This window comes from Rhincodon typus, chromosome 1 (assembly GCF_021869965.1).
Source record: "Rhincodon typus isolate 14 chromosome 1, sRhiTyp1.1, whole genome shotgun sequence".
Taxonomy (NCBI): Eukaryota; Metazoa; Chordata; class Chondrichthyes; order Orectolobiformes; family Rhincodontidae; genus Rhincodon; species Rhincodon typus.
The window spans coordinates 125,467,075-125,494,848 of NC_063332.1; the positions used below are offsets into that span (position 1 = coordinate 125,467,075).

Sequence of the window (27,774 nt, forward strand, 5' to 3'; positions counted from 1 at the left end):
TGGTGTTATATTTGACCCCTGTCACACTCCACACTATCATTCAGACAACCTGCTATCATCTTTTGAACATCACCTGACTACATTCCTGTCTCAGCTCATCAGCTGCTAAAACCCTCAGTTATGCCACTGTTCTCTTTAGAAGTGACTGTTCCTTGCACTCCTGAGCTCCCATTTTCAACTCTCCACAAAAGTAAATTCATCCAAAACTCTGCTGTCTATATTTCAATGTGCACTGAATTCCATTCACTATTGTATCTATGTTAACAGTGCTTTAAACAAAGTATCAATTTTAACATTTACATCTTTGATCACAAATTCCTCCAATGACTACACACCTTCCCCATGACTATAACTTTTTTCAGTCCTCAGAGGAGTTTGGCCTCCTCCAATTCTGGTCTCTTGCACCTCCCAATTTCATTTGCTCCAACTTGGCAGCTATTGCTGAAGCACAACATGATGGAATTTCTTCAGTAAACTTCTCCATCTCCTTTAAGACGTTCAATCAGACTTGATTTTTGTTTGTTTTTGGTTATTTATCCTAATACCTCTACAGATTGCTTGGTATTAAGATTTGTTTGAGCACTTGGGATGTTTTACTACCTTGAGGGTACGGTATAAATGCAACCCATTGCTGTGACTTAATGGCGGCACTCTTGATGATCAGATGGTTCTGGATTTAAACATAATCCAGACTGACATTGCAGTGCAAAACCGAGGCATACAATTTAGAGTTTAAAAAACAATGCCGAGGAATGTAGTATCGCAGAGTTGTTACAGCACAAAAAAAGGACATTTGACCCATCATGTCTTTGCTTGCTCACTGAAGGAGAAATCCACTGTGTGAAAAAGCTTTTCATCTTCCCATTGCTTCTTTTGCCATGACCTTAAATCTGTGTCCTCCTCAATCCTTCCACAAAAAGAAACAGCTTTTCCCAATCTACTCTGTTCAAACCCCTCATGACTTTGAATAAGTCCATCAAATCATCTTTTGTCCCAAAACAGTCCCAACCTCTCCAATTTACTTATGTAACCGGAGTTCCTGTTCTTTAGAACCATGCTCACAAAAGATATCTGCACACTATTTAATGCCTTCACATCCTTTCATGATAATCCTTACAGCAAAATAGCATCCAATAAGTACAACTTTATTTTCTATCAGTCAGTTTGCTTTGTTTAAAAACAACCAAAAGAACTGTGGATAGAACATAGAACAGTACAGCACAGTACAGGCCCTTCGGCCCACGATGTTGTGCCAAACTTTTACCCTAATCCTAAGGTCTATCTAACCTCCACCCCTACGTTATACTATCATCCATATGCCTATCTAATCACCGCTTAAATGCCCCTAATGAGGCCGACTCCACTACCCTCTCCGGCAATGCATTCCACGCCCCGACCACCCTCTGAGTAAAGAACCTACCTCTGACATCTCCCCTATATCTACCTCCACTCACTTTAAAACTATGCCCCCTCGTAATAGCTACCTCCACCCTAGGAAAAAGTCTCTGGCTGTCCCCTCTATCTATACCTCTGATCATTTTGAAATCTTCCATCAAGTCACCTCTCATTGTTCGTCGTTCTAAAGAGAAAAGCCCTAGCTCTCTCAACCTTTCCTCGTAAGACCTTCCCTCCATTCCAGGTAACATCCTGGTAAATCTCCTCTGCACCTTTTCCAACGCTTCCACATCTTTCCTGTAATGAGGCGACCAGAACTGGACACAATAATCCAGATGTGGCCGAACCAGGCTTTTGTATAGCTGGAGCATAACGTCACAGCTCTTGAACTCAATCCCTCTATTAATGAAAGCTAACACACCATACGCCTTCTTAACAACTCTATCCACCTGGGTGGCAGCTTTCAGGGAACTGTGAACATGAACCCCAAGATCCCTCTGCTCCTCCACACTGCCAAGAATCCTTCCGTTAACCCTGTATTCTGCTTTCAAGCTTGTCCTTCCAAAATGAATCACCTCACAGTTTTCAGGGTTAAACTCCATCTGCCACTTCTCAGCCCAGCTCTGCATGCTATCAATGTTCCTTTGTAACCTAGAACTGCCCTCTGCACTGTCCACAACGCAACCCACCTTCGTATCGTCCGCGAACTTGCTAATCCACCCTTCCATTCCTTCATCCAAATCATGTACAAAAATCACAAATAGAAGAGGACCCAGGACAGATCCTTGTGGTATACCACTTGTAACTGAGCACCATGTTGACTATTTTCTGTCCACTACCACCCTTTGTCTTCTAAGGGTCAGCCAATTCTGAATCCATTCTGCTACATTTCCCCCTATCCCATGCCTCCTTACCTTCTTCATGAGCCTACCATGGGGAAGCTTATCAAACGCCTTACTTAAATCCATGTATACCACATCCACTGCTCCACCTTCATCCACGTGTTTGGTCACCTCTTCAAAGAATTCAATAAGGTTTGTGAGGCATGATCTACCCCTCACAAATCCATGCTGACTATCATGAATCAAATTGTGCCTATCCAAGTGATCATAAATCCTATCTCTTAGAGCCCTTTCCAATAATTTGCCCACCACTGATGTAAGACTAACTGGCCTGTAATTTCTGAGGTTATCCCTATTCCCTTTTTTGAACAAGGGAATGACGTTTGCCTCTCTCCAATCTTCCGGCACTATACCCGTGGACAGTGAGGACGAAAAGATCATCGCCAAAGACCCTGCGATCTCTTCCCTCGCTTCCCATAGAATCCTTGGATAAATCCCAACAGGCCCGGGGGACTTATCTATCTTCAACTTCCTCAAAATTCCTAGCACATCTTCCTTACTAACATCGACCTCTTCTAGCCGACCAGCCTGTTTCACACTGTCCTCCCCTACAACTAGGTCCCTCTGAGTTGTGAATACCGAAGAAAAGTATTCATTAAGGACCTCTCCTGCTGGAAATGAGAAACAAAACAGAAATTTCTGGCAAATCTCAGTAGGTCTGGCAGCATCTGTGGACAGAAAGCAGAGTTAACATCTTAAGTCCACGGATCTTTCTTGAGAACTTGTTCATTTTGTAAACTTGTTGCTCCTGTCCCTTTTCTTCCCTGAGGTCTAACTTTATTCACATGTCTGTTGTGTGGAGCTTTATCAAATGGCTTTATCAAATAGAAATCCCTGTATACCACACAAACAAAGTTACCCTCCTTAAACCCCTCTGTTGCCTCAAAGAACTATAGAAAGTTGGTTGAATATGATTTACCTTCAACAAATCCATTCAAGATTTCTTTAATTCGCCCACATTTGACTAATAGCTTATTAGTTGAGTCTCAAATCATCATTTCTGGAAGCTTCCCCACTATTGAGGTTAAATTGATTTTCTTGTTCTTGTTGGGCTTATCCTCACACATTTTTTTGAATAAGGATGTAGCGTTTGCAACTCCCTGGCAGTATCAAGAAAGTGGAAAATTATGGCGAGTGCCTCTGCAGTTCCCGGTCCAAATTCCTTCAGTATTCTTGCATGTATCTCATCTGTCCCTAGTGCCTATTATCAACTTTAAGTACAGACAACCTATCCAAAACCACCTCTTTATCAATTTTAAACCCTTTGAGTGTTTGAATCATTTCCTGTTTCACCATAATGGGTGCAGCATCTTCCTCCTTGGTAAAGACTGTTGGAATGTATTTATTTAAAACCTCAACCATGTTCCCCATTTCCATGTTTAAATCTCATTCTTGTCCCTAATCAATTCAACTCCTACTCATACCACCCTATAATTCTGTTAGCTCAGTTGGCTGGATTGTGATGCAAAGTGATGCCAACAATGTGGATTCAATTCCTGCACTGGTTAAGGTTACCGTGAAGGTCCCACCTTTTACCTTGCCTGGGTTGTGGTGACCCTCAGTTTAAACTCACTACCAGCCGTCTCTCTCTTATGAGAGAGCAGCCCTATGGTTCTGAGGAAGGATCACCGGACCCAAAACGTTAACTCTGATTTTTTTTCTCCACAGATGCTGCCAGACCTGCTGAACTTTTCCAGCAACTTCTGTTTTACAGCATCCGCAGTTCTTTCAGTTTTTATTTAGCCCTATGGTCTGGTAGGACTAGAGTGACTTTCCCTTTATATGTCTATTATGTTAGTTGCTGGTCATTACAGACTCTCTCTTTTCTTCATCAATGCTAATGATTTGGATTTGTTTACCCTATCTTTTCCCTTTGAAAGAATATACATTGACTGTGCCTTAACTATTTCCTATTTAAAGGCATCCATTGTTCAGCTCATGCTTTGCCTTCTAACATTCAATTTCAATTTATCTAGGTTAAATCCATTTCTATGCTATTATAGCTGGCTTTCTCCCAGTAAATTACCTTAACTTTGGATTGTTCTTTCTCCTTTTCCATAACCAACCCAAACTTTTTGACATAGTAATCACTGTCCCCGACATGGTCTCCTGCTGAAAACTTGATCCATTTTGCCCACCTCATTTGCCAAAACCAGGTCTAACAGTGCCTCCTTTTGTTTTGGACTGGAAACAACCAGACTGGTCGCAACGCTGACTTTTTGATATTGCGCAACCCAATTGTATTTAGACCAAGCAACGAGCAGCCAACTGTTGGTGTCAATTCAAATGGCAATTTTAGGTGAATTTATCAAACAGACCAGTTACATAATGCACTTATTTGATTCAACACTATGTTAACACTGCATCAACAAACTATGTGTAATGTAAAATAACAAGGTGTAGAGCTGGAAGGGTCTAGGCCCGAAACATCAGCCTTCCTGCTCCTCTGACGCTGCTTGGCCTGCTGTGTTCATCCACCTCTACACCTTGTTATCTCAGATTCTCCAGCATCTGCAGTTCCTGCTATCTCTGCTATATGTGTAATGTAACATGTACATTTACCCAAAATGCAATTCAGGAAAAAGATGCATGACTACCACAAGATGTAATATTGTGTGTTTTGGTTTTGTGTACTTTGTAATATAATTAATTAATTAATTGATATTGTAGCAGCTCTATGTTATATTAACTTTCATAAATTTGTTGTAAAGATGAGTTGGACCGAAGGGTTTGTTTGTGTTGTATAACTTTAAGATTCTATTAGATGATCTCTCTTTAAAGTTACAGTTTGTAAATCATTCATTTTGTCCTAGAACAATATAAATATTCTACATTTAGGGGTTAATTGTCTTGTATAGCATCCAAGAATATTATTTTATTCAATATATTTAGTCCAAACCAACTAAGAAAAATGCATTTATTTTCCAGAATATTGGATTCATAAACAATTATGAGAGAATTCAAAGTTGCAACTATTACTTGCAGTGTTGGTTAGACATCTATAAATGTAAATTAGAATCCAATATATATTGTTCTTAATGAAATGATTCTTAACAATCTCAACTGCCCATTAACTACTTTGGTTTTATTTGATCCACTTAAGATGACATCAAATTCAATTCTGGTAAGATGGCCGTGGAGTAGGGCTTCTAAGCCCAGGGCTCATCTGTTCAGTCTGCTTTTCTTTTTTTCTCTCTTTTCTCGTTTTTTTCTTTCTCTTTTTTCTCTTCTACTTTACTTACCTCTTCCTGAAGAGCTTGGTCATAACGACGACATGTGGCATCGGAGGTGCATTTGGGTTCCTAGTGCTAATTCACGGTTGCTATGATGGAGGAGCTTTTGGGTTCCTGGTGGCATCTGGATCCAGCGCAGATTAATGGAGGCATTGGCGGAGGCGAGTTTGGGCCCAGTACAAGACCCCGCCGCATCAGCAGTGGCTGCATCGGTGAGATGGGCCCAAAGCAGACTCATGGCAGCAGCAGAGTTAAGTTTAGGCAAGTGTGGTACCCAGTGACATCGGTGACATCTGAATTGGCATGGTCTATCGAGGGCTTTGGTGGAGGTGAGACAGCGCCAAAGAGTGGCAACTTTCATTCCAGCAAAGATGGCATGGCAATGGGGACTTATGTCACCAGGCCCATGGCAGAGCAGTTAACAAGAAGGACTGTGAAGTTGAACTATTTTTCTTTATTTCTTCATTTTTCTGCCTTTATATTCTATGTTTTGGTTTATTTTTCTATGTTTTAAGATGGCGCCAGATTGTAGTGACACTATACAATATTTTTCACTGTATTTTCTAACAAAATACACGCGACAATAAATAAATCAAATAAATTAATTAATTAAATCCAGCAAATAACTGGGAGTTGAAATGGGCAAGTTTACAAACTTGGCATTAGGGCTCTTGTTTCCCAGCTCTGGGCCAGGAGGCCTCGGTTGAAGTCTCACCTGCTCTAAAGGTCTGTCATAACATGTCTGAACAGGCTGTTTAGTAGTGTCTGCTAATCCTGACATTTGGTGCATACAAAAAAAATCCATGTTGATTTGAACCAGCAAATCAATTAACTGGATTGATGATGAACTCATTGCGACTATTAGAATTACACTATTATTTAATCCAATTACTACTTATACATGCCCAGTAGCAATGACTTGTAAATGGTTAGCATAATTTTGCTTTTAAATTCAGTACAATATCAAAAAATAACAAAGTTAAATAGCATTGTATCAAATCTGCCACAAGGTTCTCAAAGTACCTCATTTACAATGAATTTGAAATGCAATGATAATTATGTAGGTAAGATTCACAAATGGAACAAATATAAATAAACTGTGCCAGAGATAGTAGGAACTGCAGATGCTGGAGAATCTGAGATAACAAGGTGTAGCTCTAGGCCCGAAACGTCAGCTTTCCTGCTCCTCTGATGCTGCTTGGCCTGCTGTGTTCATCCAGCTCTACACCTTGTTATCTTAAATGAATTGTGCAATGTCTGATGTATAAATCTATGTCACCATGCAATAGAAGGAGTCCAATTAATAAGTCTAATGATTTACAGCAACCTTACATAAATCCCTCTATAAATTACAGCAAAAGCTAGGAATGCTAAAGCTTAAATATTGCTAAAAAGGCATGAAGTCAAAACGTTTTGTCTTGTCTCTCTTAGCAGACCTAAAACCAAATTTAGAAAGGGAACGTAAATACATACTGCATGAGAAAAAGGCACTCATAGGTTGTAATATGATTAATATGGAGACACAACAGGAACTATTGACTATCAATGTTAGTTAGCTCATTAAACTCAGACCAGGCAGAAAGGCTCCAACTGGTCAGGTGGCCATGGACAATGCAGAAGGAACTAGCAGCTTCCATAACCCTTTCCTCAATGAATAAGGCAAAGTGTCTGGACAAATTCTTTTTGTCCAAAAGCTGGGACTTAGAATTTGTTGAATGGGGTTATTAGTATAGTACCGGCTTCCAATAGATGCTATGGGTAGTTAATCAGAATTCAAATCTTCATTAGTGTTTCACAAAACAAATATCATAACGTCATCTAGTTTTGCCCTTCTATATTTAAATACATATATGCATGGAATGTAGTTAGACATCTTCCGATTTATGCTCTTGACATTTTTCAAACACTACTATACAATATTGCTCAAGAAATGCATTTGTGTAAACAAAAATGCACAAATGCTTTTCTGTGCACTCAAACTTTGAACATTTAGTAAATGTGCACTTTAAACACATTCAAGCAAGTTGTAATGTCAAAGAAAATAAATAGAGCACAAAAGTATTGAACAATTACCATTGTAAAAGCAATTCATTTGTTGCCCTAGTTTCCAACTGACCCAATTCAAGGATATGCCTTTATTTTCAAAGGGAAGTACTTTACATCTCGGAGTGTATCCTTTTGTAATCATAGAAGCCGTGTCAAAAGTTCACCTGATTAGTTTGGTGCCTCATCCTGTATAATCCTTAGATACTTAGATAGTCAAAATTTTTTATCGAATCAGGCCAACAACAGCACTCAAGCCAAGACAGTCGGACTGACAGTTTTTTTCCCATTGGGAATAAATGTCTTTGTTGCAAGGGAATCTGAAAGTATGACCACCACAGCACAATTGCATTATATTGTGCTGTGACATTCAGTGACTCATTACATTTTCTTTTAAACAAATTCAAATTATGACAAATTCCAGAGGAAATAATCCTCTGTGCATAATTCTTGTGCATTATCATGTTTCCAGAGATCTTTGAGATATATTTTCATTTTCATTATACACATAAAACTCTAATGAAGCATATCACCTAAAAAAATTGTAAAACATTACTAATTTATTTCTGTTGGTATCCTTCCATTTCTGATAATGCCCTCCTATTTTCTATTCTTTGATCAGAAAATCTCAAATCCAATACCAAATGGCTTTCCAAGAACGAAAGAGCTGTGAAATGATTTTTGTTTTCTTCTTGCTTGATGCAAGGGCATTCAGTAACATTTATATCTGATTAATTTAAAGTATCACTCCTTCTTAGGTTGCAGGTTATTGCTATAAATAATTCATTGAAGAGTAAAAGTACATATTATATATTTAATATATTTTGAGTTAACCTAACGAAGTTCAATAACTAATCCAGAAATTTGAATGCATTTCATTATTTCCTCTAATTCTCATGTCTGAACCAAATAAGTAGACTAAGAGTTTGAAAATGGTGATGTTGGATGTTGTTGTTCCTCCTGTTGTTGATGAGTAGGTTTGGGACAGACTTTTCTCTGTTCTAAAAGGCCATTCAGGTGCTATGCAAGACCTTCTACAATCTCTTCCGTCAGGCAGAAGATACAGGAGCCTGAACACATGCACAAGCAGGTTCAGGAACAGCTTCTTTCCAGCCGTTATCAGACTGTTGAATGGACTCTAGCCTCAAGGTAATCTGTATGCCTGTATGTCTCTTTGATCTGTACATCCATTGCTTGCTGTGATTTGCCTGTACTGCTCATACACAAAGCTTTTCACTGTATTTTGGTACACGTGACAATAAAATCAATCACATCAGAATCAATCACAGGCCACTCAAGACCCAGGCTTTACTTTTCCAAGAAAGTGTTTTTCAATTTTCTGATAACAAAAAAGATACAAAAAGAAAGAATCTAATGTTTACCTCAGTTGATGTTGAGTAAAGCAGTCGATGTGACTAGAAAAAGAAATACATTTTGTTAGCTCTTAGAACAATTCTTAGATTAAAATAAATAAACAGAATAGCTGCAATAATAGAACAATAATACTATATGGTGCAACAATTTGAATTTTGTTATTCCAAAAACAAATTGTAGAATGCAAAGTAAATGAAAGAATTCTGGTAAAAAGTGCTGTAAATCATAACTAGAGACCCACAAGAAAAAGGAACTTAGTTGAAACAAAGCTGAATGATTAAATGAAGTTCTATAGACTTTGAAAGGAATACTACAAGAAAACCTTGAGTATTCAAATCCACTATATTTTAAAAATAAATATATTAGCCTCTAAATTGCTGTTCAATTTACTTCAGGCCATCATATTCTCAAATGTTTTGAAGAATAACCAAGATGAATCAAGTAGTCTCCCTAAATTATAAATATTATTGCGATCTTTTACAAGTTGAAATACTGAAGCATGATGTTCTGTCACCTATCTTGCAGCAGTCACTACTGATCACTGCTTGACATAGTAGCATAGGATGGTAACAGCTATAGCCAGATAGTGAATATTATGGCTCTAATATTAATGCAGGAGTGGATGATAGAGTTAGGTACCAGAGGAAAACTGGAAATCCACCTAATGTGGAATTCCATTTAGTTGCTGTATTTCCTGAGCCCTCAGAAATCCAGCCAGTTAGCATTAGATGCTCCTGTTTGTCTACCTTGGATTCCAGCATCTGCAATTTTTTGTCTCTAGCATTAAATACAATTCAGATTTCAAAGCACACTGGAGTCTAATTTAAATGCTTCCAGCATTCTGCTGCTTGAGAATGGCACTTGGACACATCACACTACCAAATATTGCACAAATGGTAGATGTAATTGTGGTGGTTGTGACCTGGCTTTATTTAGTTTTATTATTCCCCAAACTTCCCCCACTCATTCTGGAAGTGGGATTTTAAAACTCTCGAATACAACTGTGTCTCAGCATCAAAATTCCAAAAACCTCCTCCTGGGTCACATGTTGCTAATGAAAACGTTCATCACGTAAACACTAGACACAAAAAAATGTAACTTAACAGTTGCAAGATTTTAAAAGATAAAGGTTCTTTTGTTACTAACAGGTGAGATTTCAGAAGATTCACCAGACTCCTCAGGTTATTTAAAAATATCCTACTTGAACTTAAAAAAGACTACTGGAGCTTCCACACTTGTCAAATATCCAAAATATTATTCTAAAATAAGAATTAAAAGAGAATACAGCTTTGACTTTGCTATTTATGTGCATACATATAATTTTCAAAAGTTGTTTGCCTCTGTGCTCATTTGCAAAATTCAAGTTTGTATACCCCTTAACTAAATTTTATATCTGACTATATCCTTAGCTTTACGTTCCTAAGTATTGCAGGCATATAAATATGCATGAACACGCCAGAGATCTATGTAGAATTTTGCATTGTTTCTTTAAAACATCCTGTTGGTCCTTATTTGAAATAGAAAAGTTCCTCTAAAAACTGAATCATTTCTGTTTTCATGAAAGTTCATTTTTGAAATTGTTCTTCTCATGGAGAAAAATGATGGCCCACTGCATACAGATACATGTCACAATTAACACATCTTATCACACCAAGTATATGAATATTTTGAAGCCACAGTGAAAGCAGACATGAGTAGTTCCTGAACTCCTGCACTGATTTCAGTTGATGTCAGAGTGGAGAAATACAGAAAGTAGCTTTAAATCTAAGCACTGGTTTGTGCAATATTTGTACAAATACTGATCACCTAATCAGCAAACAAGAAAAACAAACTGTACTTGGTGAAATGACAGGCTAAAAGTGTAATAATTCAGAAAGTATACAATACAAAACTGATTTTACATAATGAGCACTAGGGTAGAACAAAGAGACTCTTTGGCCTGGATTTTTCTCTGGTCAGATAATGAAAAGCAATGTCATGGCAACTTTAACCATATAATGTGGCTCACTTTACATACCAGCTGGTCAACTTGCAGTGCAAACATTCAATTAATTATTGTTCAGAATTTGGTCAGAAATAACCAACATATAAATTTGCAACCAATTTTAAAAAAGTATGGTTTAATATGCCAATCCCCACAGAATTCCTTTGAAGAGGAGTGCAGCTGGTTCTTTAAGAAAAGACAGCAAACTAAAGGTGAATTTATCCTAATCTGCATTGATACATTTTAAAACATCAAAACAGACAGTTACCTCTGCTGTCCCTGATAATTTTAGTTTGCTCATTCTGTGTTAGTTCATCAAGACAATTGCTTTAATTGATTAGCATGATCATGAATTATTCTTCAAAATAAGTGCAACAAAACCGTCCAGTAGAAAAATCCAAACCTCATCTTTTAAATAATTTCAAATTCAAGAACTCTTGAGGACCGCTGAGTTGTTCAGTACCTCCCCAAGTCTATGCCTATCAACAGTGGAGTAATTGATATACGGTGTATAGGAGATCATGTCAGGACGATCAATATTGTAAATGGCCTTAACTTTAGGAAGAGCAGCCAAATCCTTGTAGTCAAGAATCTCATCATCTAGCTTGGCCTAAGAAAGGAAGAAAAAAGAAGGATGCAAGAGATAATGATCAGGGATTGAAGAAAACAGAGGAACAAAAGTAGACAGATAACTGTTTCAAATATCAGAGCATTAATATGTCCTTAAGGAAAGCTTAGTGTATGCTAGAAAAGAAATAGTGATTGAAATGAATAGCCAAGTGACTTTTAAGTATATATGTTGCATAAATAATTACTTGGCTGTATATATCATGGTCATGAATTTTATTCGAGCTGCTCCTGCTCCATTGTTACAAATTTGTCCAGTGGGAGCTTTGTTTATGCAGGTAGACAAGTTGTCATAGCACTTCGGAAAAAGTTATGGCAATGGAAGAGGAAAGCTCCAAGTAAATTTGTGAACCATGTCTCTAGTTAATCTTTTCATGTTTAAATATTGCAACATAGTTACAGGATTCCATTTCTTACAAAGGAGGGGCACATCCAGTTTAGGTATGACGAACATCCCACTTCAATTCTATACTAAGACTATACTCTATACTATGACAATACTAAGTTTCCAGAATCTAAATTCATGCAAAGACTTGGTGAGGTATCCTGGTAACACCATGATGTTAATTCTGTTAAATATTTTTAAGAACAAATAATTCTGTTATTTAGCAATGTATTAGCCAATTTCAATTGCTCAACAGAATTTCTTCCTAAGTACAGATGTCCAGAAGAAAATAGGTGAAAATTTCTGCAGGAACTCTTTGATCTCAAACAAGGCATTGATTCATTTAAAAAGGATTAATACCGCAACAAAATAGCTGGAAGACAGATTTAAAATAACTATGTATACTAGATGGCTTTTTATTCCAGTATCACAATGTAATTTCAGAGTTTATACATTTTCAAGTCAAAATGGCTATTAAGCTCAACTAAAATTATTTTCTAAAAGTAATTAGGTTCACACTTTGTTCAGATACTCACATAGCTGTGTTTCTCTGTTTTAACCAGACAATAACAATTTTACAGGGGAGGCAGTACCACATGATACTAGCTGCAATAGTCATCCTCACTGATAGACAAACAAATTCCCCCCCCTTTCCTTTCAACTGAATTAATTGTCTTCTTGAAGGTGTAGGCATAGATCTGGTCAGGAGTCATTATTGGATTGCTGCTCTTTTTTCCAAATTAACTCTGGTGCGTACTTCTTCCTGAGTCTTCCAACTCTCCAGAAATGGAGGGTTTGAGCTGTAGGGAAAGGCTGGATAGTCTGGGGCTTCTTTCCCTAGAGCATCGGAGGCTGAGGGATGACTTTATAGAGGTTTATAAAATCATGAGAAGCATGGATAGGGTGAATAGCTAAGGTCCATTTCCGAGGGTGGGGGAGTCCAAAACTTGAGGGCATGGGTTTAAGGTTAAAGGGGAGAGATTTAAAAAGGGTCTGAGAGGCAACTTTTTCATGCAGAGGACGGTGCGTGTATGGAACGAGCTGCCAGAGGAAGTGGTGCAGGCACATAAAATTACAACATTTAAAAGATATTTGGATGGGTATACGAATAGAAAGGGTTTAGAGGGGTAAGGGCCAAATGCTAGCAAATAGGACTAGGTCAGATTGGGATGTCTGGTCAGCATGAACAAGTTGGACTGAAGGATCTGTTTCCAAGCTGTATGACTTTATGATTCCCAATGTGGAGCACAACATCTTTCGCAGTTCCATCAGACTGCAGTAGACATGGGGAAACAAAGCCTTGCATCCTTTTTACGACACTGTCTGCAAATAGCTTAATGGATAAACGGGTGAATCAGTAGAATAGTAGGGCAGGTAAGTGAAAAGGGTGAGTGAAGTAAGTGAGCAATGGTCTGGTGTTGGGTGGGTAGAGTAGCAGGTGGGCAAGATGGTGGGTGGGTAAGTGAGGTGGCAAGTGGGTGAAGTAGTTGGGTTGGGTGGGGAGGGGTAGTCAGGTGGTTGGGGTTAATGTGGTCAAAAGAGGTAGTTGAGTTAGGTCGGTGGGGACTGGCATTTGGAATATTCAGACACCAAATCAAATTGGGGAATTACAGGTCATCACATCAAGACTTCCACTGAGTGCCAACACACATCTTGGGTGACACATCCGCTCTCCAATGATCCAAATACAGGAAGATCCGGCCCGAGGCATCTTTCACAAGGTCAGCATTTCAGATTAATTTGTGACCTTGTAAGGCTAGATTTTCAAGACACTTGAATAGCATACTATTGAAAGACTAGTATGATCATGTCATTAATTACATCTGCGTTTAAATGTATGACTAGAAATTCAATACTTCCAGTTGACAGGGTGTGGAATAAAATCTCATACTCAAAGCAGTGCAGGAAGCATGAAAATTTTCTGCTGGGCAGCACAATGGCTCAGTGGTTAGCACTGTTGCCTCATAGCACCAGGGACCTGGGTTTGATTCCATCCTTGGATGACTGTCTGCGTGCAGTTTGCACAATCTCCTAGTGTCTGTCTGGGTTTCTGCCAGGTGCTCCAGTTTCCTCCAACAGTCTGAAGATGTGCAGGCTAGGTGGGTTAGCCATGAGAAATGCAGGTTTATAGAGATAGGGTAGGGGGATGGGTCTGGGTGGGATGCTCTTCAGACACATGATTGGTGTGGATCCATTGGGCCAAATGGCCTGTTTCCACACTGTAGGGATTCTACAGTCTGCTCACTTTCAAGACTGTAGTCTGCACGCAGCATCAAACACACTGCTAAGTGGTTACATGTTCAACAGGAAGCCCAAATTTGTGTGAGACAAGCAGCAATCATGGCTAATCCTCATTATTTAAAGCCAGTGAACAGCTTTTAATGGTAAACATATACAGGCTGCCGCAACTTATTTAATTACCTGGAGAACACTTTAGGAGCAGGAATAAACCCCAGAAACACAACAGTAAGCCAAAAAGGGCTCCTAGATTCTCCAATGCAGCAGACATCTCCATGATGGAACTTGAAAGTTGTGGGGAGGCCCTCCAGACAGACTTTATAACATCTGTGGGAGCAGGTTGCCTTGGATATCAATGCTATGAGTGAGGCGCCTATGACCTGGATCCAGTATCCGAAGATGTTCAATGCCATGTGCATGTGAAAAGACAGTGAATGCTATCTACAAAACACTACACCACTGACATCATGCACTGCCCAATGAACCACACATCCATTATTTACCCACTGATAATCACTACCAATCAGAACTCATACCTAACACAGATGAAGAAATGATAGCAACCTCATTCTGACAATGAGCAGTTTTCATGTACTGGCAGCAATTTAGCTATGGGAGACGCATCACCCAAACACATTGAAACAGAGTTGTTGACTCGCTTGCCTCTGTTTTGAACGTCAAAGTGGTTCACAAGAGGAGAAAGCAGCAACCTGCTGGCAGCAAACATGAATGACCACTCCTTCTTGACCTCTTCGCAGGAGATGGTGGGCAAGTTTATTGATGTGGTGTTGTTAAAATCATCCAGGATGATGGGATGTTCCTGTCTGAACCACCATCTGAAATCTCACAATGCGACATGAAGGAAAAGCAACAAGTTGTGCAGCATGTACCTCTTGCTTTCACCGCCACAATAATCCCCCAAAAGTACTCTACCCCCACACCAACAATCCCCTTATGCATGTATCATTTCAGAGTCTCAAGAACTGCTCCCTCACTAACCAGTTATGCCCGAGGATGAAGGACTAGAAGAACGATGAATTTCCAGTTAGAAACCCCTTTACATGACATGACGCTTACAGCAACGAGCTCCCATTCTGGTATTGCATATTCATTAGGGTGTAGTATAGAGACAGGGTCTGCATAAGGTGAGCCACCGGGCACGAATGGGGCTGCAGTCAGGACAGGGGGAAAGGAGAGCTGTGAGGCTGCAGGTCTGAGATGTGCCCTATTCCTACGCGCAAGACGGACGACTGCCCCCAAAGGGGGGCCTAGCTGCAGCAACATTGCAATACGAATTGTCACTGTTCTCCAAAGGTCAACGCTGAAGTGGTGATCTGTAGTATTCCAAGTTAGTCTAAATTGGCTGTGCTGACGTGTCAAAGCTGGCATTTGATGCCAACTTTTGTAGACAGGGTGTGTGTAGGTGGTTCATACCGATGGCCCTTGCCCTGAGATGTTGGACAGTGCTGGCTAAGACAGAGGCCTAGAGCAGTAAGCAGGGAGCTGGTGGTGCCAGGTATCCACTCTGACTTACATATTGGGAATTGTTGCTACCTAGTTTCATTCCATTATAGTGGGTGAGTGGGAAATTGCATTTAAATGAGGCGCAATTAGTGACTAATGAGATGTAAATGCATGAAAATATGTCTTGCGCTGCTCGTTAGTCTTATAGATTCTCGTCTTGCTGTTCAAACTTTGGATGAAAACAATCAGACGACTTTTTTTGACACTGAGGATCTTATTTTTCCAATCTCACCATTACCCACGTCATTCAGAGGCTTGCAAAACTCTTCCCATTGGATCCACTGCACCTAGCTTCAATGGAGGAAGAAAGTGCTCCCTGAAAACCCTCAGAATGTATGGTCTCCTGCTGACATCCCTCCTCCTCCTGCCCATGCAAGGGACCTGTCTTTTCGGCTGCCTTTGTTCCATTTATCTGGGATAACTATACTCCCTCTGACTGAGAGCAAAATGGTATGCCCGCAAGCCTTTCAAAAGTACACACCACTTTCAGCACTATTCCCTTCTGATGCAAAGAATATTTCCTCCAATAAACACACAACTTTCCTCAATTCCTCTAATAAACACACAACTTCCCTCAATTCCTCCAATAACACAAAACTCCCACCAGCTCTGCAAGAGTAGGTAACAATTCATCTGCAAGGGGTGGCACGGGGGCTCAGTGGTTAGCATTGCTGCCTCAGAGCCAGGATCCTGGGTTCTATTCCACCTTCAGGTGACTGTCTGTGTGGAGTTTGCACATTCTCCCTGAGTCTGCATGGGCTTCCTCTGGGTGCTTTGGTTTCTTCCCAAAGTCAAAAGATGTGCAGGTCAGGTGGATTTGCCATGCTAAATTTCCCATAATGTCCAGGGATGTGCAGGCTAGGTGGATTAGCCATAAGGATGTTAACCCATGCAGGGATACAGGGATAGGATAGAGGGTGCTATGCTTTTCAGATGGTTGATGGGCCAAATGGCCTGCTTCCATACTGTTGGGATTTTATAAGAAGTTAGATGACAATGCCTTTAAAGAGCACCAGCTGGTGGGGAAGCAGTAAGAGGAGAGTCATAGAACATGGAAACAGACCCTTCGGTCCAACTACTCCACGCTGACCATGTTCCTAAACTAAACTACTGCCACCTCCCTGCGTGTGCCCCATATCCCTCCAAACCCTTCTTATTCATGTCTTTTAAACATTGTAACTGTACCTGCATCCATCACTTCTTCTGGTAGTTCATTCCACACACTAACCACTGTGTAAAATGGTTGCCCCTCATGTCCTTTTTAAATCCTTCTCCTCTCACCTTAAAAATATGTCCTTAGTTTCCTCCAGCTTAGGGTAAAGACTTTTGCTATTCACCTTATCTATGCCCCTTATGATTTTAAAAACTTCTGTAAGATCAACCTCATATGCTCCGGTGAAAAAAGTCCCAGCCTATCCAGCCTATTTTTATAACTCAAACCCTCCATTCCTGGCAATGTCCTGGTAAATCTCTTCTGAATCCTCTCCAGTTAATAATATCCTTCCTATAACAGGGTGATCAGAACTGCACACAGTACTCCAGAAGAGGCCTCACCAACATCCCTGTACAACCTCAACATGACGTCCCAACTCGTATACTCAATGCACTGAGCAATGAAGGCAAGTGTGCTAAATGCCTTCTTAACCAACCTGCCTACCTGTGATGAAAATTTCAAAGAATTGTGTACCTGAACCCTTAGGTCTCTCTGTTCTACAACACTACCCAGAACCCTACCGTTAATTGTATAAATCCTGCCCTTGTTTGTTTTACCAAAGTGCCCTACCTTTATCCAAACTAAACTCCATCTGCCACTCCTTAGCCCATTGACCGAATTGGTCAAGATCTCATTGCAATCTTAGATAACCTTCTTTACTGTCCACTATACTGCCAAATTTTGGTGTCATCTGCAAACTTACTAACCATGCCTCCTATTTCTCATCCAAATCATTTATAGAAATCACAAACATAAGTCGACCGGTACTGATTCCTGTGGAAAAATGCAGGCCACAGGCCTCCAGTCCAAAAACCAACCCTCTCCAACTACCCTTTGTCCCCTACTGTAAAGCCGATTTTGTATCCATTGGTAAGCTCACCCTGAATCCATGTGTTCTAACTTTATTAACTGGTCTACCATGCACAACCTTATCAAAGGCTTTACTGAAGTCCGTGTAAACAACATCTACTGTTCTGCCTCATCTATCTTTTTGATTACTTCCTCAAAAAACTCAGTCAGATTTGTGAGACATGATTTCCCTCACACAAAACCATGCTGACTATGCCTAATCATTCCTTGCCTCTCCAAATGCATGTAAATCCTATCTTATCCACCACTGATGTCAGACTCACAGGTCTACAGTTCCCCTGTGAGGCTTTTCCTTACAGGCTTTATTTCAGAAAGGCACAATATTAGCCACCCTCCAGTCCTCTGGCACCTCACCTGTGGTGTAGATGATACAAATATTTCTGCTAGGAGCCCTGCTTTTTCCTCCCTAACTTCCCACAACGAACTTGATCAGGTCCCTTGTGCAGCTGAACACATGCAGACATATTCAGTCCTGCCTATACAAGATAGATGGAATAAGTCCAAAATGGCAGGTTGGATGTCAAATCCATGTTACAAGACGATCATGGCTATCATGATTTTAAATTGCTGTACTCTGCCTATTTTAGTGCATGCATCAGATGTTCATAATAGCATCCTTCATAACATGGCAATCTGTGCTGGAAATGATTGAGAGCACTCCCTCACCTTTGTCTTTCCTCAACCACCTCATACCAAATCCAGCTGCAGTCTGCAACTGAACGGTGTGTGATAAACTTCAAACAAGAAGGCTCAACAAACTCATTGTGGACCATTAAGCATTTCTTATTGATTCAGAAACATGTAGGTAATAGTCAAGATAATATTTGTGAAATTAGCATACTGCTTCAGAATGATGACTTAAATTTCTGACAAAAATATTTTTAAAAGTTGACTTGAAAACATACAAGCACTGAGGTCTCGTCATATGATACAGGTATAATTATCTGAAATCTGTCTTCATTGATAAGATTTTCTGTAATCATTAAGCAAACAAATATTCCTGTTAGCTTCATTTTATTATTTGCTTAAGAAATGAATTTACTCAAAAAAAAGTAGCATGTGTTTGTCACTTTGATATTTTATTTTCTTGATTTTCGAAACCATCACCCTTTGCAACCGCAACTCAGTTCAAGATAGGTAGCCAGGCTTGCATACACCTTTAAACGCACAATCTGTCATGATCTTTGTGTTGCCCAATAGGAAGTGTGTTTGATCCACACATACAAGGCTGCATTATCTCATGCAATGTTTAAATATCTAGCAAATCTAAGACTGATAGCATTCCACATGCGGCAAATCACAGCACTCACAATAAAGAAAGACATTGATTTGATATGTGGGATTTCCTTATTTGGAAATAGTTATTTCTGTCCTGTAAGTATGTTGCTTTCCTTATTCTGTCATTTTTTATATGTAAAAACTTTCAAAATATTCATTCATATTTGAAAATGTCTATCCTGGTTATGGCATTACTGGAGATGAATATCTGACATCCAAAGAAAACTGTGGAATAAACTCACATATATTAACCGGCTCGGGGACCCTGAGGCACTGGAGGCTGGAGGAGATGTGATGCTCTCAGAAGAAGTACGAGTGACCTAGAGGCAAAGTAACAATATTTTATAGATATCAAAATTAGAACCTGCTGTACGTGGAAAATGCAAACCCAAAATGTAATGCTTTAATTTTTATATGAAGTAGTCGTTTCCTGACTTCATAAATATTCAAGCTCACATTTTGATTCTGATAAACCTTAAAGACTCAGGATCTTTGGTCATTCTATCATCATACAAATCTCAAGCCTTAATTAATCCATTATTTGCTTACTGCAGAAATCACACTGAATGTCTTATTGGTGAAGCAGGTACATCATAAATCATATTTCTTGCTTCTAATTTCTGCATAAAACATAGGTTTGAAATGAATGATTTAATTAAATTTTAAAACTATCAAGATGTACAGTAGAGAGAAAAAAAAGTACTTCAGTTCATTATACTTGTGGTAGTCATTGGCAAATTGACAAAGGTAGCTGGGAGGATGAATTCAGAGTGTATTCAGAACAGTTACCTGGAGCAATATGTCATGCATCCAATCAGGCTATTTTGGATCTGGTAATGTGCAATGAAGCAAATTTAATAAATGATCTCATAGTAAAAGATCATGGAGGGATAAGTGACTGTAACATGGCAAAATTTAGCATTCAGTTTGAGAGGGAGTAATTTGGGTCAGAGACAACTGTGCTAAACTTAAATAAGGCTGTTTACACAGGACAAGAGCAGAGTTGGCTGCACTGCACTGCAAAGGAATTTAGCAGAAAAGATGGGGGAGGTACATTGGCAGATGTTCAAGCAGGTAGCTTATGACAAAGATATATCCCAATGAGGAAGAAGGATTCTAAGAAGGGGAAAGATCAACTATAGTCAACCAAGGAAATTAAGGGTGGTATTAAATTGGAAGAAAAATATACAATGTGGCAAAGGTTATTGGTAAACCAGAGGATTGGGAAAGTTGAAAAAGCTAAATACTGGTTAAAAAAGGAGAAATAGATACATATAAATACAAATATAAATATAGAAGGTAAGTGCTTCTTTAAATATATATAAAGGAAAAGAAAGGCCAACATGACAATAGCCCTCTTAGATTCATGTAGTATGGAAACAGACCCTTCGGTCCAACCAGTCCGTGCTGAACGTAATCCCAAAGTTAACGAGTCCCACCTGCCTGCTCCTGGTCCATATTCCTCCAAACCTTTCCTATTCACATATTTATCCAAATGTCTGTTAAACATTGTAATTGTGCCCTCTCAGAGAATGAGGGAAATAATAATGGGGAAACAGGCAATGGCAGAGGAGTTTAATAAATACTTTGCATCAGTCTTCATGGCAATGGATAGTAATAGCATTCCAAAAATATTAAATAATCAAGGGACACAATAACTATCACTGGAGAAAATGTACTGTAGAAACTAATGAGGCAGAAAGCTGATAAGTCCCTTGGACCTGATAGGTTTTGGACAAGTCCCAAAGGATTGCAACATTGCCAATGTAACACCCTTATTATAAAAGAGGGGAATTGTTGGCAGGGGGAGGTGGGAGGGTTGACAAAAAAAGTAATCATATGCCAAATGACTTAACATCTGTCATTGAGACATTTCTAGATTCTATTAAAAAAAAGCTGTAACAGCAGAGGGCTTAGAAACATGTAACAAACTCAAGCAGACTCAGCATGGCCCGATGAAGGAGAATCACGCCAGACAAATTTATTACAGTTCTTTGAAGAGGTAACAAGTAGGATAGATAAAGGAGAGGCAGCCGATACATTTCAAATTTCAGAGGATATTTGATAAAGTACCACAGATTAAGCCACTTAATTATGTAAGAGCTCATGGTGTTGGAGGTAGTAGATTAGCATGGACAGAGGATTGGCTAACTAATGGAAGATAGCAAAATGGGGATAAGGAGGGCATTTTCAGCATAGCAATCTGTAACCAGTGGTGTGCCACTGGGATCAGTTCTGGAGTCACAGTTATTTACAATATATATTAATAGCCCGGATGAGAAAGTGAACGTACTATAAACCAGGTTTTGCAGATGATGCAAAAAGTAGGTGGCAAGACAAGTGGTAACGATGACACAAAGAGTCTGCAGAGGGCAAAAAACTTTGCAGATGGAATATAATGTCAGAAAATCTGAAGTTATGAACTTTGGCAGAAGGAATAGAGGAATTGAATATTATTGAAATGGAGAAAGACTACAAAAAGCAATAGAACAGATGGATAAGCGTTAAAATTCAGGTTTAGTGGGTAATACAGAAGGCAAATGGAACATTGGCTTTTGTTTCAAAGGGAATGGCATAAAAAGGAGGGAGGTTTTGCAAAAATACAATAATACAAGGCACCAGTCAGACTACAACTGGAATACTGTGAATAATTATGGTTATGCAATTTAAATAAAGATATAGTAGCATTGGAGGCAGTCTGAAAAAGGTTCACTAGGCTAATACCAGATACAGAGAGACTGTCTTATGAAGACAGATTGAGTAGATTGGGCCTTACATGTTGGAATTTAGAAGAATGAGACTGACCTTACTGAAACAAACAAAATTCTTAGGGGACTTGATGGGGTAGATGTTGAAAAGTTGTTTTCCCTTCTAGAAGATTCTAGGACTAAAGGGCATAATCTCTGAATAAGAGGCCACACATTTAAGACAGAGATGAGGAGGACTTTTTTTTTCTAAGAGGTTAGTGAATCTTTGGAATTCTTTACCACATAGGGCTGTTGAGGCTGAGATAATAAGTAAATTTAAGACTGAAATAGACAGATTTATAATCAGTAAGGGAATCAAGGATTATGGAGAAAAGGCACGAAAGTGGAGTTCAGGATTATTAGATCAGCCATGATCTGACAAAATGGCGAAGCAAACCTGATGGACCGTATTTCCTTTATCTTTATATCTGTATTTATTTATACCTTATAATCTTATAATTTTGGTTCCCTTATCTAAACAAAGATATACTGACATTGCAGGTGGTCCAGAGAAGGCTCACTAGGTTGATCCTAGGTATAAAGGGATTTTCTTATGAGGAGAGGTTGAGTGGATTGGTCTTGTACTCTTTCGTGTTTAGAATAATGCAAGGAGACATCATTGAAACATGTAAGGCCATTAAGGGACTTGACAGTGTAGCTACGGTGAGGTTTTTTCTCCCATGTGGGAGAGTCTAGGACCAGAGGGAATAATCAAAGAATGAGGGATCGCACATTTAAGGCAGTGATTAGGAGGATTTTTTTTTTAACCAGGATGCTACCTGGACTGGAGGGCAGGTATTATAAGGAAAGGTTGAGGGAGCTAGGGCTTTTTTCATTGGAGCGAAGGATGAGAGGTGACTTGATAGAGGTTTACAAGATGACGAGAGGCATAGATAGAATGGATAGTCAGAGACTTTTTCCCAGGGTGGAAATGACTATTATGAGGGGGCATAATTTTAAGGTGATTGGAGGAAGGTATAGGGGAGATGTCAGTGGTAGGTTCTTCACACAGAGAGTGGTGGGCGTGTGGAATGTGCTGCCGTCAGTGGTAGTGGGGTCAGATACTTCAGAGACTTTTAAGCGACTCTTGGAAAGGGACATGGAGGATAGTAAAATGTAGGGTATGCAGGGTAGATTGATCTTAGTAGGATAATAGGTCGGCACAACATCGTGGGCTGAAGGGCCTGTACTGTGCTGTACTGTTCTCTGTTCTATGATAGTCAATCTGTGGAATTGTTTACTGCCTGTTGTGGATTGTTAAGCATATTCAAGTTTGAGACAGATTTTTAATCAGTAAGGGAATCAAGGATTATCTCTAGATAAGGCAGGAAAAGACGTTGAGAATGATCAAATCAGCCAAGATCTCATTGAATGATGGAGCACACTCGATGGGCCCAATGGCCTATTTTTGTTCCTATATCTATGGTCTTACTTTCAATACAATGAAAAACAAATTCTGTTATCCCTTTTCACTGCTTCAAATATTTATCCTTTTCTTGCCGTAAATAATATGATCAGTATCACCCCCTCAGTGCAGCAAAGTACTTCATACTCTTGAGAATCTTCCCATGTAAAGAAATTTCTCCTAAACTGCCTCCTTGCTCTCATAATGGTCATTTTAAATTGATATCCACACTTTAGATAAAGAAAATAGCTGTTCTCTATTTTCCTTTGCCATACTCTTTCTTCATATTTCTGTGTCTCAGAAAATTTATTTAATTCATTTTAACTTTTTCTGGCAAGGGAGGCTGTGCGAATTCCCTAGGACAGAAACTGGTTAGTCCCAAATCAGTTTGTGATGCAGAATGATGCCAACAGTGCAGGTTCAATGCCCATTCTGGACTGTGTTTATCGTGAAGGTGCCACCTTCTCAATCTTCCCATTGCCTGGTGTGTGGTGACCTTCAGGTTAAATGAGACAGCAGCCTTACGGTCCTCTGGGACTATGACAACTTTACCTTTACCAATCCCCAAGTTAGTTATTTGCATCTGCCAATTTATTGTTGTCTTTTTGTTTATTCATTTATGGGATGAGGGCAGCACTGGCTAGGAGAGCATTTATTACCCATCTCTAATTAGCCAGAGGGCACTTAAGAGTCAACCACATTGCTGTGGATCTGGAGTCACATGTAGGTCAGACCAGGTAAGGATGGTAGTTTTCCTCCCTAAAGGAAATTAATGAACCAGATGGGTTTTTGCCCTGACAATAAACAATAGATTCATGGTCATCAGTAGACTCTTAATTCCAGATTTTTTAAATTGAATTCAAATTCTTTGTTCTACCATGGCGGGATTTGAACACAGGTCACCAGAACATTACCTGGGTCTCTGGATTAATAGTCCAGCAACAATACCACTAGGACTGTTGCCTCTCCTCCTTACTTTCAACATTCCATGTAACCACTTACAAGTCACATTGTTATTTATGGAATACCTTTTCTTCAATGTTTATTAATTGTTAGGTATGTGCAAGGTTGGTGTTGCATTCATGTGTCACTTGTTTTCCTTCTACTCTAAACTATATTCAAAAAACACTGCTCAGTAGGAGTGTTACTGGAAGTTTAAAAACAATTTAAAAAGTGTTATAGAAATATTAATTGCTTAAATTGAAAAAAACACTGTAATTAACCAATGCAATAAATCAGTGCATCTATAGTCCCTAGTACAAAACTCATTTTGTAAGACAAATCAATCTTAGACATTGCAAAACATTAAAATCATCAATAAAAAGGTTCTAGCAGAAATAATAAAGACCAATAAGTTCTTGAACTTCATCAGAAATAGTAGAGAATAGTGAATGTTCATACTTAGGTTTTTAACTCATATCAGTTATTAACCGATTTTACAATACTTCTTTTTCCTTACCTTCTGCTTTTCTTCTGCCCTGGCAGCCTGTTTACAGACTGGATGCCAGATTAAAGTACCTGAACCAAATTAAAAACAAAGCAATTGCAAATGTTAGTAATTCTCCACTTTCTGTAAATAAAGTCAATAGTTTTGTTAAGTTATACTTAAATTCACACTTTTATTGCACTTTTTTTTTTAAAACCAGTTTCCTTAATTGTGTTCCATAAAGGCCAAGATGTAATTAAGAGATTTAGGTATCTGGGAGAATCATCAATAGTGTTATTACAGCAAATTAACATTATGTATGTGTTTAGGAAATATATGCCAGGAGGAATTTTGTTTGCCATTTTGATGGATCGAAAGGGAGATGAGCAATTCCAAATGGGAGGATTACAACGTATGAGCAAAAGTCTTTTTTTGGGGACATGCCGTTCAGCATTTAGCGAGAAATAGAAACAAGCAAAACAAATTCTAATACAGCAGAACTAAAATATTACTTTATCACTGAAATATATTTTGAGCTATAGGAAATCTATGTCAGGAGATACCTCTACAAAAGAGCCTCAAAATCTGAGCTCATTGAACTCTTAAAAATAGGAGCTAAATCTTTCATTTTTCCAAAGGCATCAAGCCATTCTTAGAAATGGACAGCCGAACAGAGGTTCAGCTGTAGGAAGGACAACCCTCTCCCCACCACATCCCCATTGTCTATGTGCATAGTACAGGGGTGGTGTATGGTGGATGGGCTGCAAGCAAAAATGGGTGCTCCGAAATGTGATCCCCTTGGCCTTAAACCTAAACTCCTAGTTCTTTGATGTATCAGTGTAAGACAGTCAAGACAGGAGTTAATGCTGCCGAAATTGGAGAAGGTTGGCTTTGCCCAAAATTCCATAAAATTGGCAGGATAGATAGCATCAAACAGCAACCAGTAGCTAAAGAAGGTGTCTCACCATCTATTTAGGGCAACTAGGGATGGAAAATATATATCAGGATTGCCAGAATGTAACATCTTTTTATTTTATTTGATGGATAGATAAGTCCCACCATCAGGAAACCAGGAATGGCCATGTGGCAGAGATTGGAATTGAGGTGCAACTGGAGTGAAAATTCAAGTAAGAGAGCAGAGCACTGGGCTAACTTGTTTAATTGAAGAACTGCATGTAATTAAAGTGATGAGTAGTATACTGCAACAAATAGCAAACTGACTTAGCAACATAAGGGAAAGAGAGGCTGGTATAAGAGACCTACACTGTCCCAAGTTAGAGAACAGAGGAAAACCATTGTTTGAGTACAGAGAACAGATGGTTATAACGAGTACAGTTTCTAACACCCCAAGTACCTCTCACATTGTTGAAAGAAGTTTAATGGTCTCACTCAATCAGCAAAGATAAGTCTTTTCGGAATAACAAAGAGGTTGATAGCTGACTAAGAGGGAAGCACACAGGTACTCCTAACAAAATAATCAAGCTTTGTCCTTGGGTAGAACATGAAGCATTCTCCTTGTCCCAGAATCAAAGACACTTGCCAGCACCCATGTGGTATCTTATATCTTTGTGATGTATGCTAGCACATCAAAGTCTCACTTGATATTTGGCCTTCCTTACACAACTTCTGACTACATGACCTTTACAATGACTTAGAATTTATGGCACATTCACCACAACCAGTTTATTCAGAAATTTTTACTCCTTTTCCCATTGTAAAGGAAGTTCTTTTTTATTTTTATTTTTAAAATTGTGGGCCGAAATGAAAAGGAACTGGTTTAAAACCAGCAACTGGTGAATAGGCTAAAAGAGTGGTGCGGAAAAGAGGGGTTCGTTTTCATGGGGCACTGGCATCAGTATTGGAACAGGAAGGATCTGTACCGTTGGGACGGTCTCCACCTGAATTGAGCTGAGACCAATGTTCTAGCAAAAAGGGTAAATAGGCTGGTCAACAGGATTTTAAACTGGAAAGTGAGGGGGTAGGGAATGGTGAAACTTGCCCCAAAGGGAAACAAAGTAGCAGGTTAATATCTGTAGTCGTGGATTCAACTATGTGCAAAAATATGATAGAAATGACAGGGAAGGAGAACTCAGAAGAGGTTACTAAAGTCTCCAGCACAGACACAAATACAACAGAGTGTTTGGAAAGGGCTAGCAATCAAACACTGGAAAAACGAATGAAAATGAGAAGAGGGAGGGTTAATACAGGACTGAAGGTGTTATATCTGAATGCATGCAATATAAGGAATAAGGTAAATGAGCTTGTGGTGCAGATAGAAACTGCGTGGTAGGCATCACAGAGACGTGGCTGCAAGGGGATCAGGATTGGGAACTGAATATCCAAGGACATATGTCCTTTCGAAAAGATAGGCAGGAGGGCCAAGGGCGTGGAGTTGCCTTATTAATGAGAAATGAAATTAAATCAATAGGAAGAAACGAAGCAGGGTCAGATGGTGTAGATTTTGTGTGGGTAGAATTGAGGAACCACAAAGGTAACAAAAACCATAGTTGGAGTTGTGTACAGGCCTCCAAACAGTAGTCAGGAGCTGGGGCGCAAGATACACCAGGAGATAGAAAAGGTGTGTTAGAATGGCAAAGTCACAGTGATCATGGGGGATTTCAATACGCAGGTGGACTGGTAAAATCATGTTGGTAGTGGATTGCAAGAAAAGGAGTTTGTGGAATGTCTACAGGATGGCTTTTTGGAGCAGCTCGTGGTGCAGCCCACAAGGGAACAGGCAATACTAGATTTAGTGTTGTGCAATGAGGCACGCTTAATAAAAGAGCTTAAGGTAAAGGAACCCTTAGCAGGCAGTGATCATAAGATGATAGAATTTACTCTGAAATTTGAGAGGGAGAAGATAGAATCAGAGGTAACGGTATTACAGCTGAATAAAGGTGACTACAGAGGTATGAGGGAGGAGCTGGGCAGAATTGACTGGAAGACGAGCTTAGCAGGAAAGACAGTGGAACAGCAGTGGCAGGAGTTTCTGGGAGTAATTCAGGAGACGCAACAAAAATTCATCCCTAGGAAAAAGAAGCATGGTACAGGGAGGATGAGGCAACCATGGCTGACTAAGGAAGTCAGGGATAGCATAAAAGCAAAAGAGAAAGCATATAATGTGGTGAAG

The 27,774-nt window shown here is 39.3% G+C and overlaps 1 protein-coding gene across 1 annotated transcript in view; it reads right to left on the reverse strand.

The window, feature by feature from the left end:
* The window catches only part of ablim2 (actin binding LIM protein family, member 2), a 320,054-nt gene that overhangs the window by 120,421 nt on the left and 171,859 nt on the right, over positions 1-27,774 (reverse strand). The window contains exons 8-11 of the mRNA XM_048604650.1: positions 24,678-24,736; positions 19,309-19,386; positions 11,395-11,541; positions 8,956-8,988 (exon numbers count right to left, since the gene is read on the reverse strand). Coding sequence (XP_048460607.1) covers positions 8,956-8,988; positions 11,395-11,541; positions 19,309-19,386; positions 24,678-24,736 — 317 coding nt within the window. The remainder of the gene's footprint in view (positions 1-8,955; positions 8,989-11,394; positions 11,542-19,308; positions 19,387-24,677; positions 24,737-27,774) is intronic.